The 19360-nt window shown below is 35.7% G+C and overlaps 1 protein-coding gene across 10 annotated transcripts; it reads right to left on the reverse strand.

Moving 5' to 3' along the window:
* Positions 1 to 238: 238 nt before the first annotated feature.
* Positions 239 to 19042, reverse strand: LOC110701680. 10 transcript variants are annotated; one of them, XM_021879300.1, is made up of 8 exons: positions 18645 to 19042; positions 17873 to 18556; positions 17377 to 17709; positions 16990 to 17303; positions 3391 to 3690; positions 3135 to 3239; positions 2588 to 3027; positions 2250 to 2491 (listed from the first exon to the last, which is right to left on the reverse strand). In XM_021879300.1, the coding sequence occupies exons 4-7, from the start codon at positions 17071 to 17073 to the stop codon at positions 2665 to 2667; spliced, it is 852 nt and encodes a 283-aa protein (XP_021734992.1). In that variant the 5' UTR covers positions 17074 to 17303; positions 17377 to 17709; positions 17873 to 18556; positions 18645 to 19042; the 3' UTR covers positions 2250 to 2491; positions 2588 to 2664. The 10 variants fall into 10 exon arrangements, with proteins under 10 accessions (XP_021734998.1, XP_021734992.1, XP_021734993.1 ...); XM_021879306.1 differs by lacking the exons at positions 3135 to 3239; positions 3391 to 3690; positions 16990 to 17303; ... (1 more) ...; positions 17873 to 18556; positions 18645 to 19042 and adding exons at positions 239 to 475; positions 1003 to 1373; positions 1467 to 1583; positions 1695 to 1787; positions 1900 to 2103 and having other exon boundaries at positions 2588 to 2773; XM_021879301.1 differs by having other exon boundaries at positions 17473 to 17709; positions 17873 to 19042.
* Positions 19043 to 19360: the final 318 nt, after the last annotated feature.

A 19360-nucleotide genomic window follows, 5' to 3' on the forward strand; every position in this document is an offset into this window, starting at 1 on the left:
TGCAACGATTTAATTATATAGGAATAATAAATAATAAATAATAGTGAAAATTAAATTAATATTAATCTTCCCTATTTATATTTAATTAAATTTATTATATGCGTACAAAATAATAAATAATAATATTAACCATAAAATCATCAATCTCGATCTTATATATATATATATTATATATATATATATATATATATATATATATATATATATTAGTCACCCAATTGTTTGGCAAAATACAAAATGATGAAGTACTTTGTTGTACTTGTCAACTAGCTAGCCCAAAAGATAAAAGCAAGTCACAATTTACATTAGTTAGATCACAAAAACATTTACCAAAACAGATGTTTGATTTGTGATCACAATGATATTTACGGCCACAAAAGCTGTCACTACATATATGACAATTTATACAAGATATGCCACCACCAAAATGTTATAATTCATGCATCCTTCTCTAATCCAAATTTTCTTCAACAATCTGCAAATTCAAAATGCATAATTTAAACAGTTATAAGTATGGAATATAAGAGTCATAATAGTAAGCAACTAAAATATTTGGTATCTACATACATAATTTTAAGGTTTAGTTCTCAATTGATAGAAAAAAAGGAACAATAGAACAACAATTCCCATGAAAAAAAAAATAATATGACAAAAAGCTGACGAATTGAGCACAAAAAATACACAACTGCAAATTGTTGCTTAGCAAGTACATTAAGCAAAATAAAGTTGGATTATATATAGAAAGTGTTCATCAAAATGCATACACTCACTCCTCAATTAACTCTACTGCTATTTCGCCCAACATTTCCATGAATCAAATCACTTGCCCTGTAATAACTTTTTTTTCCTTATTTCTCTCTTATCCTAACCAACACATAGCCTTAACATTAATGGCAAAAGTTTCTAAGCAATATAAAAATAGTATGATAAATTATCTAAAGAACAAGTACTAAGAGTAAAGTACTCTGCAATTTTAAATATAGCCACATATATGTACATTACCTGATTAGAAGGTTCTGTTCTAGGAGAAGAATGCTCATCACCAGCAGCCTCATTCACTTGTAATGTGTCGTTAGTTGCATTTCTTGGAATAGGCGACTCTGTAGTTGAGATTTCAGGAACTACAAGATTTATTCCAAGATTAGCCTCTTGGAGTTGTTCGAGCAATGTTGCATGAATACTCTGTAGAAACTCTTGAGGAATTTTGTACTCAGATTTAGATCCTTTTTCTTCTTCAAATCAGACATGGTCACACCTTTCCCATAGAGGCGTACACGACCATTATGCTCTGGTTTTTTAATCACTTGATAGTATGGATCAATAGTGTTAGGGCCATGTTCATGTTCTTGAGATTCCAGAGCTTCAATTTGTTCCTATATACATGAATAATTAGAGGTTATGTATGTATAGCTTAGTTTTTCACATAAAAAAAATATTAAAAAATTGGTATAGTAGTTTAAACTCACTATATTATTCTTCGTTTTCCCAAAGCTGGTTTTGTATGTCTTATTGGGATTCCTTTTCCTTGATTCTTTGTACACCTTTGCTTAAGAGGGTTCTTTTTTGTTAGGGTCCTCTTGTTTCTATACAAAGAGTTTATAAGATAGGTGCTTATGAGCTAAATGAATTTGTAAATGACTAGCTAAAAAAACATATTTAGGTGAAAATTAAAGATTTGTACAAATATATACTACCAGCTTATGACGTAACCTAGCATATGATTTTGGACCCATAGTACGGATGTCTTCTGCCTTTTGACGATTCTTTTTGTTGGTCTGACTTTCTTCCTGTAAAAAAATTAACTTAACGTATATAATGAATCTAGAATTTTTTATTCGAAACACACAAAAATGTGCAACTTTTCTTGGTTCTAAAATAGATAAGTTAAACACCAAGTACCTCAGTTGTTGTCAAATGCCAATACTTTAACAGATCTTCAAAATGAGTTTTTGGCATTGTCTTTAGACGTTCTATCATTCTTTGTTCATCAGTATCAAATGCATAAAAATGCTTCTTTTTTGTCCTACACTTGTGCATACGCCAAGCATAATTGACAGTTTCCATTACCCATTTTCTTCCTTCTTCAGGAACCAAATATTTCTCCTACACAAAAAAAGCATTTACATATATATATATATATATATATATATATACACTTGTACAAACTAATAATAATTAATTAAAGGATAATAAAATGACCTCAAAAAAAATTAAAGGATAAGAATGAAATACTTTATCGATTGACAAACCTGGACATAATCCCATATTTTGTTATGTGTGGGAAGGCTTGGCCATTCAACATAATTAAGTGGGGCTAGTTCAGAATTTCTAGCAACAGTTCCCAAAAATTGAGTAAATTCATCGACTACTTCATCAGTAGGTCCAACTGGTTGCCCATAAATATTCAAGATAAGGTAAGGGCGTTCCTCCCTAGGACGACCATGAACCTTAACCAATTTTTTTGGACCTCGATGCTTCTTTTTTGCAGGAACTGTGAAGGAAAAAGTTGTAAGTTAATACAATGTTGTAACAAAAAGATTTATCAAATGACAAAAAAACTTTCCACAATCGAAAAAAAGTGTTGTACCTTCTTGTGGGCTTTTAGTTCTCAATCGAGAGTCCTCGTCTATCGCTTCAGTTATATCTTCAATTACATTGTTGCCATCATGCATCTACAGGTTGTTCATTTACAAAGTCATTTGCACTACTAGAGATCAACTGGCCTTCATATGCCACTTCAAGGTTGGAAGTACTGTTTGTTTCATTGTCTTGAATCATATTCTCTGATTGCTTTTTTCGTAGCTCACGAAAGGCAGTCAATGATCCAGGACAACAAAAAGTCTTTTGTTGGTGTTTCTTTTGTGGCTGGAGAGCTTGTTTTCCTGATGGGTTATTTCCATTTTGGTGATCTCTTTGTTGAAACTTGCCTATTGAATTGACTGGAGGTAGCTCGGTATGGTTTTCCACACCATGTTTTGTGGTGTTCTGAACAAATGCAGCCATTGAGCCCGACTTGTTTGAAGAGCCCTGTGTTTAATTGCACATAAGAAAATATTAGAATATGAAGGCGACTGAATAAGAGTTGGTCCAAACACTAAGGCGACTGAATAAGACTGAAGATGACACATACATACCTTGCGAGCAGCCTTTTTGGTAGCAATATCCTTGACATGTGGCAGATATGAAAGCGGTGACATGCCTCTTGTTGACCCTCCACAAAATTTCCCACTCACAACAGCCTAAAAAAATAGGTTTATTTATAATTTATATGGATAAATCAAACTAAGGGAGTTTATGACGGAATTACAATGTTACATAAGTAAAAAAAAAAAAATAGGGGGGGGGGGAGATGTCAAAAATAATCTGTATACATGTATTTATGAGACTAACCTTACACTTGCTTGTTATAGTACTAGAGTCAATTTCATCCTGGTTACCCTCATATTCAGGTATGTACTCATCATCATTTTCATCATCTTCATCTGAAAACAAATTATTGTCATCCCATGTGCTGATAGCATTAAGGGCATATGAAAAGGCTCGAGATTTATCATAAATTTGTGATGCCAAAGTTCCTTTTCTAGAAGCTGCCATTATGTCCGCGTTACGCTTTAGTTGCTCTAGTCTTTGCCTTTCATAATCTGTTATCACTTTTTTTTGAGGGATGGATTTAGCCTTAATCCCCTTCATCTACACATATGAAAATAAATTTATCTTATTAAAAAAAATATTTAAACTTGTATGTTACAAGAGAAAAAAAAAGAACAAGCCATAAGAAAAGGAAACAACTGATAAAGTAATTTAATGTATCAATCAACATTACATATTATAATTTTTTTTTTTAGAAAAACAAGACATAACATCCTACCATCAGAGAGTTCTGTAGGAAGGTTGTGAACAACATAAAACCAACCATTCTTGGTTAAGTCTTCCACATAGAAAACTTGTCGTGCCTGAGATGCTAAAATAAATGGTTCTCCCCCACCAATGGTTCTATTCTTATTAACCAAAATAAATTCATCATTCATTTCTGAGTAAAACCACACACATCTAAATAAGACAATGCTAAATTGGCCATGGTATGATAGCTCAATGATATCTTCTATTGAACCATAATAACACTTCCCATTATAGGATTTTGATCTTTGCTACTAGAAAATCTAGGTGTTAGAGCGTTTAAAGTTACTCCATGGTTTTGTGATATAGAATTTGCATCACGCTTCATAGTGTGAAAGTGAAATCCATTCACAGAGTACCCAGTGTACCTTTTTGCCACATAAGAAGGACCTTTTGATAACCATTTCAAGTGGTCTGGTGCTACAACACCTTGCTGAATCATGCAGGCAACTTTCTCCTTAAACCAAGCCATAAACTCCTTACTATGATTCTGAACAGTATCCCATTTTCGTTTCCTATGGGAGCTTAAAGTTGCCATGTGTTCACTGAAATATTAATAAAACTACACACATATTAGTATTGTAATTAATGAAAAGATGAAGATTGAGTCTATATATTTGTAAATATGATATTGAGATTTTTTTATGAATAATTTTACCTGATGTATCTCTCAACTTCCTTGCAATCAAAGTTGAATAACACATATTGATGGGCTTGGTCCCATGTAATGTGATCAATCATAAATCCATATTGATTCTTCTTTGTGGGCTTTCCTTTCTCCCTAGTCGGTCGACCAATATTAGGAAGGAATGGTTGTGCGGTTTTTGACTTACCACTAGTTGAAGGAGTCTTTGGTCGATTTATGTATCTAGCACAAAATCGAAGACACTCTTTAGCCCAATATGCTTCTGCCATTGAGCCCTCGGGGCAAGCTTTGTTCCGAACATCATCCTTCAACTCATGAAGAAACCTCTCAATTGCATACATGCATCTATTACAAATAGGACCTCCAAGCCTGATTTCTTCCACCAAATGAACTGGTAAATGGACCATTACAGTGAAAAAAGCAGGTGGAAAAATCATTTCTAATTGACAAAGTAATTCAAGTATCTGAGAATGAAGATTGTCAAGGTCTTTTGGGTCAATGGTTTTACCCCATATGCCTTTAAAAAACTGACAAAGTCTAATCAGCGGAGTTGCAACTTCCTTAGGTAAAGTTTCCTTTATTGCAATTGGAAGCAAGTAATGCATACAAAAATGAGCATCATGGCTCTTATATCCTGTTATCTTCCCCTCATTAACTTGCACACAACGAGCAATATTAGAAGCATACCCTTGAGGCAACTTTGCATTTTTTATGGTTCGGCAAAACAAGCGCTTCTTCTCTAATGTCATCCAGAAGCGTGACCTTGGGATCTCTTCACGAAGGTCATCTATTTCAATAGGCTGAAGTTCTGTCAAAATTTTAAGAACTTTCAGATCACGACGAGCACACACATTGTCCTTGGTTTTCTTAGATATATCAAACAATGTTCCAATGATATTATCAAATATATTTTTTTCTATGTGCATCACGTCAAGATTATGTCGATTTGTACAATGCTTCCAATAAGGAAGGCTAAACAAAATTGACAACTTCTCCATGGAACATCATCATCGTGCTTTTTTTTGTTCATCTTTCCAAAGTCATTGGGAAAATCTTGTAGTAAATCTTCAATTTCAGTACCTTTCAATCTAAAAGGTTCAGTTCTCTCCTCAATTTCTCCAAAAGTTCTCTTATCATGGCGCTAAGGGTGGGTTGAATCCAAAAATATACGATGATGCCAATAGCAAAATTTACGGCTATGGTCCAACCATTGTGATTCCGTATCATAATGGCAGCAAGGACAAGCCCTTTTCCCCTTTGTGCTCCAACCAGACAACATTGCATAAGCTGGAAAATCACTGATCGTAGACAATAAAGCTGCATGCATCATAAACCTCTTATCAGTTGAAGCATCATATGTTTCCAGCCCAACCTCCCATAGCTCTTTTAGATCTTTTATTAGCGGTTGTAGATAGATATCAATATCATTGCCCGGGGATGAAGGGGCAGGAATAAGTAATGTTAACATTAAAAACTCGTGATTTGTAACCAGCCAGGGAGGTAAGTTATAATTTATCAAGATAACTGGCCAGGTACTATGTACGATGCTCATCGTGTGAAATGGGTTAAATCCATCAGTAGCCATACATAGTCTAACTTTACGTGGATCTTCAGAAAACTTTGGATACAACTTATCAAAGTCCTTCCATGCTTGACCATCAGCAGGATGCTATAAAAGTCCATCAGTTTCACGTCCATTTGCGTGCCATGTCATGTACCTTGCTGTCTCTTGGCACATAAATAGCCTTTGCAACCTTTTATTGATGGGAAAATATCTTAGAATTTTGGCAGGTATTTTATGGGCCTTTTCATTTACCTGATCCTCTTCATTTGATTTCCATCTTGAAGTCTTACAAACATGGCAACTTGTTGCATTTTTATTTTCCACCCAATACAACATGCAATCATTAGGGCATGCATCTATCTTCTCATAATCCAAGCCCAATACTTTTAAAGTATTTTTTGCATCATTAAAAGAAGAAGGTAGCTTTGCATCATCAGGCAATATATCCTTAAGAAACGCTAATAAAGCACCAACTGCAACATTGCTAACCTTATAATCACACTTGAAAATTAATAGTCGAATTGTAAAGGCAAGTTTTGTCATTTTCTTACAACCTGGATACAATTCTTGTTGCCCTTCTTCAATAAGTTTAAAAAACTTCTTTGCATCTTCATTTGGCCCCTCTTTGAAGGTATCACTTAACAAACCTTCTATGTCATCATTCACATCATTTATGTATTGGGGTACATCAGAATCAACTACTACATCTTTTCTTTCGATGTCCTCCCTTACATCTAACAATATGTCTGATCTAGGGACAAAACCGTTGCAAATCATATGCTCTTTAATAACATTCCTATTATGCCAATAACGATAGTGACAAATTTCACATGGACAACAAATTTGATCTCCTTGTGAGCTGGATGCAAAAGTCTTTTCTATATAATTATCAACTCCATTTTCATATTCATCACTCCATCTAGAAAATGTCCACCACTTTGTATTTACTTTATCCATTACTCTAGTTAAAGGCAAGAAAGAAAAAATAGATATTCTATTATTATATATAGCCAATTACAAAAATATAAATACAAAATTCACCCTACTAACGGTTATTTGCTTATCATTTTTTTATTCCAATAAATATATATTAAATATAATATAAATATAAAAAAAGCAAGTGAGGGAGAACAACCACCAGAAATAATCGTATATGTAAAATCATGCAATACATGAAACAATAAGAGAAAGTCACACTATGATTATAAAAGTATAAGTCAAACAAGAAGTAAGAACTAAGAGTTGGTCCAAATACTAATGCGTAATTTAATAAATCTAAAGTCAACTATTTAATTAAATACATAATTATGCATCTAATTCCACCACAACCCAAACCTTCATGCTAGAATCAATACATAGTATATATGAAACAATAACAATACTCAAATGTTTACAAATAAAAGTAATATTGCATAAATGATTTGGAGAATGAATTACCAATGATACAAAATAAGGTTGCTAACCAAGACTAGTACAAGAGTATCCAATATTAACATGCAGATATATGCATAACCCAATTTCATGTCCTAAACATGATACTAATCACAAGATCAAATATATTCTATACTCCATACTATTACTCAATGGATTAAACCCAAACTATTAGATAGTTACCTAGGCCAACTGAGGGAGTGTAGTGCTGCAAATACCGAAACTGAGGTACTGCTTTACTCCTAATAAAGTCAATAGAAAACATAAATTCAATATGCATACAATTTGTTTAAAAAAATTGTCAAATTAATATATAGAATCAATACACACTCATCGTAATTTTCGTTATCCAATTCCCCTTCCACGCAAATCAATAGAAAAAAACCATCTCATGGGCATTTGTATCCTACTAGAGTTTAAAGTCTTGTCTAAACCATTTTAAAAGGAACAATAATAGGGAGGTAATAAAAATAAAATAGAAGACATAACTTGGACACCATAATTAAAAAATATATAAACGGAAGTAATTGATAAGTCAAATAATAATTCACCTTGAATGAGTGAAATTTCTCATCCCTGATAATTTCAAATATAGAGAGACTCTTTAATGCACACCAAACTTGATAATTTGTGAGGAAAGCATTTTGCTAAAGAAAATAAGTCTCAAATTCCCAAAGAAACTTGCAAAATAATACAACATCAATTTGTTCAAATGAGAATAAAAGATAAGATACTATCCCACAACCTCGTCAAGGTCAGAGTACATGGATTTAATAACTCTAAGTTTCAAAAATTGAGAATTGATTAAGAGTAGAAAAAATTGAGAATTGATTAAGTGTAGAAACATGCATATATACATATATAACAACTTGACAATTCTCAACTATTGAGGTCGTAAATAAAAAAAAAATATAAAAATAAAAGCACAACAATAAGAACTAAAAAGCTCAACTTGAAAAGGCTCAAGTTTGAAGCCTACGCAAATCTTCAATACTAAAAAAAAACCAGCCCACCATTATTTTTACTAAAATACAAACTCCACCTCTTGTATCTTTACCAAATCCTCAATTTAAAGGCTACTTTGACTATAATTCCCTAATTAATAGACCTCTAATCTACTATAATTTGGGTCAGATGTTCTTCTTATCAATAATTAAGTAATATAAAACAACAAGATTGTTTATACAGTAAAAAGAACAAAAGGTTGAAGATTTAGATAATTTTAATTAACAAAAACTTCAATCAATTGAAAATTCTAGGTCAATTGAGCATGAAAATTTGCAAACAAAATATAATGTTAAAGAAAAATTGAAACCTGCATACTTAATTAGAAGCACAGTACAAAGAGAGTTTGAAATTACCTGATAATTAATCTCCAAATGGATGCCGGAGCGCCAATGTCGACTTCGTTCTGTATTGGGGGTTTTGAAAAGAGTTTGGTAATGGGAATTCTCTAGAATATAGCTGAAGTTTGGTAAATCGGGAGTAATGTACTAGAGACTTAAGAATTTGAGACTAAAAGAAATGAGGGTTTTGAAATTTTGGGGAAAAAAAGCGCACAAAAAGTCCAGGGTATAGCGCGCAACTCCAAAACTTTTATACTCCTATTTTATTTTATCAGGTCTTACAATCATATAATGCAACGGTTAAAGACCTAATGCCATGGCTAATTTTTAAACCGTTGCAAAAAACCGTAGCATTAGCAAAGACCGTTGCTACAAACGGTTGTATTATCTATAACCGTTGCAATAACTGTTGTATTAGCTTAGGTCGTTGCACTCAATCGTTGCAATACTCTTTAACCGTTGCTTAAGACCATTGCATTTGGTCGTTTATGTTGTAGTGGCCATTGCAGGAGTAGACCAACGGATACACCGAGCACTAAGTCATGCAGGCTCAACCTCGGCACGGGCCCAAATAGTAATCGGACCCAACAGCTCCTACTATAATCCTAATGTCAAATGGTAGCGTAGTAGAGTGGAACTCTAGTCCCAAGATAAGACTGAAGTCAGCAGGGGTGACAGTATTTTCGCCCCAGAGAAAGTGAAAGGTGTTGGTGGTGTCCCAAAAGAACTCCACCAAAGCTCGAACCATGTGGTGGCTCGGGTTGAAAGGGTACATAGCCTGAGTGGCCCGAAGCAAGGCGGTCAGCTCGCAAGACTCCCAGAGCCGTCGCAACTCCTCATCGTTGCGATAATATTTGTCCAACAAATAGCCAATGGTTTCGTTGCTAGAGTTTTGGCTACGAGTCCTCTCGCTAACGATCCCGCGACGCACCCGCTCAGAGATGTGGTGCTCAGGAGGGAAAAACAAGGTCCGCTCATCCCACTCAGGGAAGGGTCCTAGAGAGGTGGATGGCTCCTCACCCTCACCAACGGGCTCGTGCTCCCGTCGGGTGTCTCTAGACCAAGAACCAGAACCGTGTTGTCTAGCCATTCTACATTATGCAAAATAACAAAAATTAAGGCTTTATAGTGTCTAAGTTTCGCCTAGCCGCAAGATATTATGTAGTACTAAAACAGAGCACGAATTTAATTCAAGCATATATGGTATTTTCAAGCAATTAAACCATTTATTGCAATACTATGACAATTATTGTGACAAATTGAACAAGAATAGCTAGCAAAAAACGCGAAGAACAAGCTGTATTGTTCACACGACCTTAGGGGGTTCAACAATGGTAAATCGTTCGTTTCTCCACCAAATTGAGTCAAACAAGTCTCAAAATACTCCCAAGGAAATATAAAAGCATAATCAAGCAATTTCATGGAATACAATTAAACATATAAAGCAAATTGAGAAAAGTAATTTTTGAATTTTCAGAAAATTCGTGAAATAACGTGCGAAAATTCAGCAAAATTCGAGTGAGTTTTAAGAAAACTTACATAGATCAAGAAACTAGATGAAGTAAGCTTTGATTTGCAAAACTTTTGTCCGTATTTGGTTGAGAAATGAGCGAGAATGAGTGAATTGAAGTAAGAAGCGAATCGCGAACAAAAAAACAGCAGCAACAGGGAAATGAAGAAGAAAGGGGATTTATTCAAAAATCCCGAGTGCAGCGCCAAGCGACAAATTTGTCGCCTAGAGAAAAAGTCTGTCATTTGGAGATAAGAAGAATGTGCGGCGACAACAACTTCCAGCAGGCGCTAGTGCGGCGACAAAGTGTGTGGCCCCATAATATGGTTATGTGGACCTCGTGCAGTAGTTTGGGTTCCTTGGTACGCAAGTTAGCCCCTCTAAGCAACTTGACATGATTTAGTAATCGACTCGATTACAATCACATTAAGTGATCGACCTGGTAAATGATAGTCTCACTTAGCTTAAAGCGCCTAAACTTTGTCACATTGCAAAGGCACCGACATAATGGTTCACAATTAGCAAAAGCGCCGACGTACTGGCATGTCGGAAGCAAAGTTCAAGCGAGCTTTAAAGGTGGACAAGTGTTGATCTTTGGTTATGTTCTTTGGAATATTATCGCAACTAATGAGGATGACTTCAAGCGAAGATATCTTCAACAGCGTTTCCTAGCTTGCGGAGGGTTGTCATAAACAACTGGAGGTGATTTCAAGTGAAGTTATCTTCAATCAAGTTTCCAAGCTTGCGGAAGATGGTCACAAGGAAAATGGAGATCATTTCAAGCGAAGAAGTCTTCGATATTGTTCTCTGGCTTGCAGAAGACTATCACAGAGGAAATTGGAGGCAGTTACAAGCGTAGCAAACTTTAGGCAGTATCCCCTAGCTTGAGGAAGATCGTCACAACGAAATCGGTTACCTTCAGAGACGTGTGCTCGACGGTGCAAGATATGCGTTTCTTAACTCTCTTATCTGTTTTAACTAACGCTAGTTTGTAGGTATCGGCGTTACAAGAATGATTTAGGATCACAAAACATTTTGAATAATTCATTATCCCTATCGTTACTTTGACTTTTGTTTTTGAAACATAAGTTTCTCCAAACATAGTCAAAGTGGGTGCTTCTGTAGACACCAATTTGTGTCTCCCCAAAACCAAACCAGGTGATGAATATTTTTTGCGTTGAATCATAATCGAATGAAGTGAAAATGTGGAAAGTATAATGTTGTGGTTAGTTTTGAACAATAATCTTTCTCTCTGTTTTTAAAATCCTACTCTATTTTATGAAAATAGTCAATCCAGTTTAGTTTGGTTTTACAAAAGGGTCCAATAATAGTGTAGTTAAATTGGGCTCGAAAAGAGCTTTCCAAAAATATATTATATGCCCAATTCCGATGTATAATGAGGAAGTTATGACCAAAATACTAAACTGGGCACAATTTGGTTCTTATATGCAGCCCAATGATCTAAAGGAGGGCCAATTATGAATTATCATTCCTAATACAGTTAGGATTGATTATAGTTTTCTAGAATCTTCTAGAAGTTTCTTTTGAATCCTAATGGGACTAAGATTGATAATTTTATTTTATGGGTTTTATTTGGAATAAAAGAGGTGTTTAAAATGAAATTACGATTTTACCCTTCGTTCGACTTTACGACTTGATTTTATTAAAAAGTAGATTCCGCATTGAAGACGCGTGGAAAACCTTCTACATCACCAAACGACGGGTTGGTTTCTTGGCGACAAACCCTGTCGCCTAGCGACAATTTTTTCGCTTGGCGAGAAGCCATGGCGTTGGCGACTGAAGCATGTTTTATTCCTTTTAAACTCTGATTCATTTCTATCGATTCTGGACTATTTTCTTATAAATAGGGTCCCTGGACCTCCGTTTTTGGAATAAACTAGAATTCTCTTATTCTTCTCTCTCTAAGCTAAAGCTTATTCTCTTTCTCCCTCTTTCTAGCCTAACCTCTTACAAACACAATTCTTCATAAATTAGCACTAGACACCTAGCCAAGTTCGAAGTTGCCTTCGCCCTAGACGTGAAAGAGGTACGAGGCATCCAAGTAAGTACTTTTATTGTTTAAATGATATTTTGATATAGAAATCATGTTTAGGTTGTTATTTTGATTCCTAGTATCATGTTAGGATGCTTTTCTTAGTATCATGTTTAGGGTTAATTAAGTTTCTAATATCAATTATGATTTCCATGATGCTTCCTATTATCTTTCTTAATAGCATGTTAGTATCATGTTAGGGCTAAAACTTTAATCTTTGATGTTTAGTGACATGCTAGGGTTTGTTATTAGTCTTGTTAGTATCATGCCTAGGATCTTGCTATTATTATGATTTAACATGATTATTTTAATTCGGATTATTATTACTATTTTTTTTTGGTAAGCCAATAGGTTCATTTGTTGTCTAAGTAATAATCTCATACAGATCAATATTATTATTATTATTATTATTATTATTATTATTATTATTATTATTATTATTATGATGTTTGTTAATATTATGTTGCTTGATATATATTTTGTTATTGCTTGATCACGCTTTTTATGCATGTTTAAAGGGAATTGGTACTTGTAATCACGCTTAATAAGATGATTAATAATCTTGTTTAGGGTTAATTTGATTATAATTCAAGTGATCGGCAATAATAGATTTATTTTTGCATTAATATTCAACCAACATAGATTAAAAAGGTTTAGGGTTAACCTAATGATTGCATGTTAGTGGGAAAGCGCACATAAATACGAGAAGAATAAAGTAGAGGCCTATTATTAGGGCAGGTTCAATCTCTTTTAGATTGGATTTGTACCTTCATCCCCGAACTTCCAGTCATGGTTCCAAACCTATTGGAGTTAATGATCTCCTGGATCGTTAAGGGGTGTACCTTTCACCTTGTGAACGGTTTACAAGTTCCTAAAACTTGTTGGCGACTCTTTTGCTCTAGCTTCCTTCCCTTTGGACGCCATCATGCTTAAGTGTATGATCACGGTGGGGTTAAAGTTTGGGGTAATGATTGAAATATTTCCTACAATTACTTATAAGTTTAGAGGGATCACATACTCCAATCTTTGTCAGACTATACTTTGAGGTTACTAATAATGCCGCGGAATGTGAAGCGTGCATTATTGGACTAGAAGAAGCAGCTAGCATAGGTGTGCAAAATTTAGAGGTATATGGAGATTCTAGTTTGATTATAAACCATATACTAAAAAAATAAAAAATAAAGAACTCCACAATGATATTATACCAAGCACACCTAGAGTAACTCATCGATTATTTTGAATATATTTATTTTAAAAACCTCCCAAGGGATGATAATCATTTTGCCGATGCGCTAGCAAAATTAGCCTCAATGATCAACATTCAAAATCATTTAAATATGATGCCATTATGTGTTGATAGAAGATAAGCACCAGAATATTGCAACGCAATAAAGGAAATAAATGACATTGAAGGAGACAATCCTTGGTATGATCATATCCTCTAATATATTACCCATGACACATATCCTGAAAATACTTCATCGAAAGACCAACGAGCCCTAAGAACACTTGCGGCCCAATATGGTCTATTGAATGGTCAATTATGCAAATAGGTGCCTAATGGTCAAAGCTTATTGTGTATAGATCAACCTGAATCCACATGCCTTATGGAGAATACGCACAAAGGCGTTTGTGGACCTCACATGAATGGTAAAATGCTTGCTAAAATAATTTAACAACAAGGGTACTATTAGTCCACTCTGGAACATGATTGCATACAATATGTTAAAAAATGTCTAGAGTGTCAAATGTTTTCTAACTTACAACACCTTCTACCATCCAAACTATATAATCTCACTTCCCCTTGGCCTTTTTCGACTTGAGGAATTGACATAATTGTAAAAATATCTCTAACAAGAGCAGGAGGGCACGAGTACGTATTAATAGCCATCGATTACTTTACTAAGGGTCTGTTCTCATTGACTGAACTCAGCTGAACTGAACTGTACTGAATTGAACTAAACTGAACTAAAATGAATATTTTATAAGAGAAGGAAATTAGGAGCTGAACTCAACTGAACTAAATTGAATTGAACTGAACTGAACTTAAATTAATATTTTATAAGAGAAGGAAATTAGGAGCTGAACTGAACTGAATTTCAACATATGAGAACAGACCCTAAGTAAATTGAGGTCGCTTCTTACGTGAACGTCACTTCTAAACATGTCGCAAAGTTTCTTGAAAGAAACATATTTTGTAGATATGGAGTTCCACACGAACTAATTAGGGATCAGGGATCTCAATTCAAAGCTGAAGTTGAGACCCTCTTAAATCGTTATAAAGTAAAACACCATCATTCATCCCCATATAAACCTCAAATGAATGGAGCTTTAGAATCGGCAAATAAAAACATAAAAGTCATCATTAAGAAAATGGCAGAAAATTATAAAGACTGAGCGAATAAACTACACTTCGCTCTATGGGGTTATAAAACGTCCATATGAACATCAATAGGAGTAACTCCATACTCCTTAGTTTTTGGAATGGACGCAGTTCAACAAGCCGAACGGGAAATAACACCCCTACGCATCGTACTCGAAAGTAAGCTACCGGAAGTTGAATGGGTAAGAGCGAGGTATGAAGAGTTGTTATTCCTCTATGAACGACGATTAAGAGCTTTGCATCATGTACAAGTCTACCAATGACGCATTGCGCGACATTTTAACAAAAGGGTATGACATAGAAATATTAAAGAAGGTGACTTTGTACTAAAAGAGGTTAGAGGCCCACCAACCGATGCAAGAGGGAAATTCAAACCTAATTGGATAGGGCCTTACCGCGTAGTTGAAATTCTATCAGGAGGACCTGTCAGATTAATGGATATTGGAGGTGATGAAATTCACCAACTAATAAACATTGATCCACTTAAAAAAAATAACATATGAAATCCGGATAAACTCGTTCATTCATTAAATAAATCAGTTGTTTGAGCATTATTCAATTAAAAGATTCTAAGTGTTACGCACTTTACCGAATAACACGGTAAAGTTCATAACACTTGGGGGGTAATTTATAAACAAAACATATGCCATTCAGGTGTTCAGATTTTTTCAAACACCACGAAAAACTCGTCACACTTGGGGGGTAATAATACAAAAAAAAATAAAATTTAACACTCGTAACACAGGTGTCGCGCGCAATTAAACTAGTTGCAAGCGGATGTAATGCGCAACTGAATCAGTTGCGCGCGATAGGCTCGCACAACCTTAGACGTTGCGCGTACCACCTGATGATGCACTACGAACTCAGAATGTTTGCGCGAGAACAAAATTGCGATTTTTACTTGCGATAAAAAAAAGAGGGCGTTTCTTGAATATAACATATTCTCGGAAAATAAAAAAATTAAGCTTTGATTTATATTATTAAATAAAGTTTAATTAATTTTTTCATTCAATTTCTACACGAGAGGTAGAAACAAAAACATAAAAAAACCATAATACAAACATTACAAAGAACTACGCAAAGACCTGATTTCTTAATACGAATACGTAGGAAATATTTATGATTAGGTCATATAAAAAAATATATAATAAAGCTCATTTTATTCTATTAAAAAAAAAAAAACAAGAGGCATTATTGAACTAGTTAATAATTTTTTTAAAAATATAAAAACATAGTAGTGATTACACTTTATTCGAATTAAACTAATAGCATATTGTGTAACACTCTAAGCTTTATAACTAGTTGCATATAATTCAATAGAGGGTCAAGGTGGTATATTCTGTCAGTTGAAAGGGAAGTGACCCATTGCTTCAACCGTTGTTTAAAGGTTTTTGCCATTGCTCAATGTAAAAAAAAAAGGGGAGAGGGAAGAATTTAGAGAGATTAGTTCTTTTTAAATTATTTATAACACTACTAAGCGAATGAATGCAAGATGATCAAAAGCCTACACGAAACCACGCTTAAATAGACTCAAGAGGGGCAAATTTTCGGCAATTTTTGCTCTAAGGAAAGTTCACCCGCATGTGGCTGCGCGCAACTCAAGACTTGCGAGCGCCAGCTGCGCGCAACCAATTCACATGCGCACGACATCCGCGCGCAAGCCATCCAGTTGCGCGCGCCTGGTCTGGTGCGACATGTCATTTTGATTTATTTCCGTATTTTGAACTCTATAATAACGGAATATTGACGAAATTTTATGAATAATCATACGCTAAAATTTTGTTAACTTTTGTGTGCTTTATTTTATTTTCTTACTTTTTTCTTATTTTCCTTTTCTCCTTCTTTCTTTTTTCTTTTTCCGTTATTTTATTTTTTCACTTTCCTTTTCCTTTTCATGTTCTATTTTCTTTGTTCCTTTTTGTTATTTTTCGAGGGGGGTAAGTTGGGAACCCTTTCCCTCCCTCTAGATATTTTTTGCTTTACTTAAAATAAACATGGTAACAAAAGAAAATAATGACATATAAAATATGTGTCATATGTACAAAAAATATAAATATACAGACTCACAGACGGCTGTTGTACATCCTACAAAATCCAAACTAAGATTAATACACAAAACTGTGTAATAACTTTGTTAAAAGAAAAAGAAATAAACTTACCGCGACCATCTGATAATCACGGCATGATAAAGCCATGAGGGCTCTCCGATAAGCAGCTCGGAAACCACGTATAGTCCTCACCATGTCGTTCTCTCTCGGTACGTGTTCCAAATACTAGGACAAATAACAAAATAATGTTTATATAAAAAATAAATACATATACGAAATAAACATACCGAGTCAACCGTCTCAGGAATATATGGTATGTCCTCCTCCTCCTCCGTTGTTGGGAGAATCTCGCGAATTACCGATCCAAAAGCATCGGTATACGTGACCTCCGCCGTAGGAGGCACCCAACCACCCAGCACGACTCTCTGAAAACACAATAAGAGAATCAAGGTTCCGAAAATAAAAGAAAAATATAAAAACATATGGTAAAATACTAACCGGAAAAAAAGCTAGAAAAGGAGTTAGCCTGGATGCGATGAAAGCCTGGTAAGATACATCCGGCCCCACCTACTCCGCTGGATAACCAAGGATCACCTGAGAACGATGCTGGGTAGACAGCAAGTCCGGACGCAACATCCGGATCGGAGGATCCGCAGGAATCATAGGCTCCTCGGATGCACACTGCTAAAGAATACGCTGCCCTAAACACCAAGCGTCTGTCCTCTGGAGAATTGGAAGTCCCTGATAAAGGGCCCGGAAACGGCAACGAATCATGCAAGACCAGACAGCCTCAAGGACTCCGACGATTAAACTCCAAGGACGGAGGTCGATCTATAAACACATCCACATGAAAAGTCATCATAAAATAAACAAAAAAAATAATCAAAAGATGCGCCTGGGGGCTAAGAAAGGTAGGTACGAATATCCCCAATATAAAGAAGCAAAAATAATAACAAAAAGAAAATTTAAATGGCGATAAAGGAGAAGTACGCACCTCAAGGATACGACCATGCCATGAAAGGGAGATCCGAGGCACCTCAGTAGCTGCCGCGGAATCCATCACCCAGGTCACCTTGCCTATAGTTGTAAGCATACGGGCATACGACACCTCCGCCTAACTTAAGTTACCTACCTGCCCTAAATCACTGAGGCAGATACGTAACCAAATGGTGAAACAATTTCCCCGATCACTCAAGATAGTGACGGAAAGAACGTGAGCAATATATATCCGAGCCAGCTGCTCAAGTGTACACTGCCTATCAACCTCGTCAGCCGACAAGTCAATGGCAAGAACTGAGTACGGACAAGACTTCGCATACATGTGAAGGGCCGCCGTAAGACGATCCCCGATGAGGTCACACAGTCTCTCGTCTGACCCCTTAATGACCTCCATAACCACGGGCTCACCGTCGAAAGGAAAACCGGTAATCATAGAGAAATCATAAGGGGTAACTGTCATCTCTCCCCATAGAAAGTTAAAAGTGTTGGTGGAATCCCAACAAAACTCCAACAATCCACGAAGGAAAGCTGACAATGCAGGCTGACTCGATAAATCCCGAAGAGCTGCCTGCTGGGAGCTGATCCCCGAAAGCTCCACAACCTCCTTTGCCAACTTAGACAAACTCTCAAAACGACCTCGTAGATCACTAAAACCGTATAGGCGCACGCTAGGCTCACTCTAAAAAAGGAAAGGCACAAAAGAGAGTAAAAAAAACTTGTTTTAAAGAAAAAATAAAAAAGACGAGGGTGCAAAAGACTCATGATACCTCGCCAACCCCTGATCGAGACGTGATGGTCTAGGTCCCATTTTAGGACCCTCGGGTCTCAGTTGCTGGACCCTTAATAACCACATCCTCCTGGCGACGACGATCAGCTCAGACGCGTTGCTCCCGAACCTCCTCTCGAGGACGGGTCATCCACTTTCGAGGGTAGATCGCCTTGTTAGGCACGGGATCTCCTAGAACCTCCTTAGCATTAACAAACGGAGGCAAGTCCATGCTATGAATGGAAAAAGTTTCTTTATTAGTATATTCTAAACTAAGCTAATATACATTTCTTGGACCTATTCCGGCAGCATAACGCCTACCGAAAGGGCAAAACACAAAAATAGAATACCACCTGTAGGGAATATTTCAAGCATTACCCCAAACTTGAATCCCACTGTGATCATACACTTAACCATGGTGGCATCCAAAGGGAAAGAAGCTAGAGCAAAAGAGTCCCCAACATGTTTTAGGAACTTGTAAACCGTTCACAGGTGAAGGTTACACCCCCTTAACCATCCTTGAGATCGTTAACTCCAATAGGTATGGAACCATTACTGCTATTCGGGGATGAAGATACAAATCCAACCGAAAAGAGACTGAACCTGCCCTAATAGTAGGCCTCTACTTTATTCTTCTCCTATTCATGTGCGCTTTCTAACTAACATGCAATTAATAGGTTAACCGTAAACTTGTTTAACTCTGTTGGTTGTATATTA

Source organism: Chenopodium quinoa, unplaced genomic scaffold (genome assembly GCF_001683475.1).
Source record: "Chenopodium quinoa cultivar QQ74 unplaced genomic scaffold, ASM168347v1, whole genome shotgun sequence".
Lineage (NCBI taxonomy): Eukaryota > Viridiplantae > Streptophyta > Magnoliopsida > Caryophyllales > Amaranthaceae > Chenopodium > Chenopodium quinoa.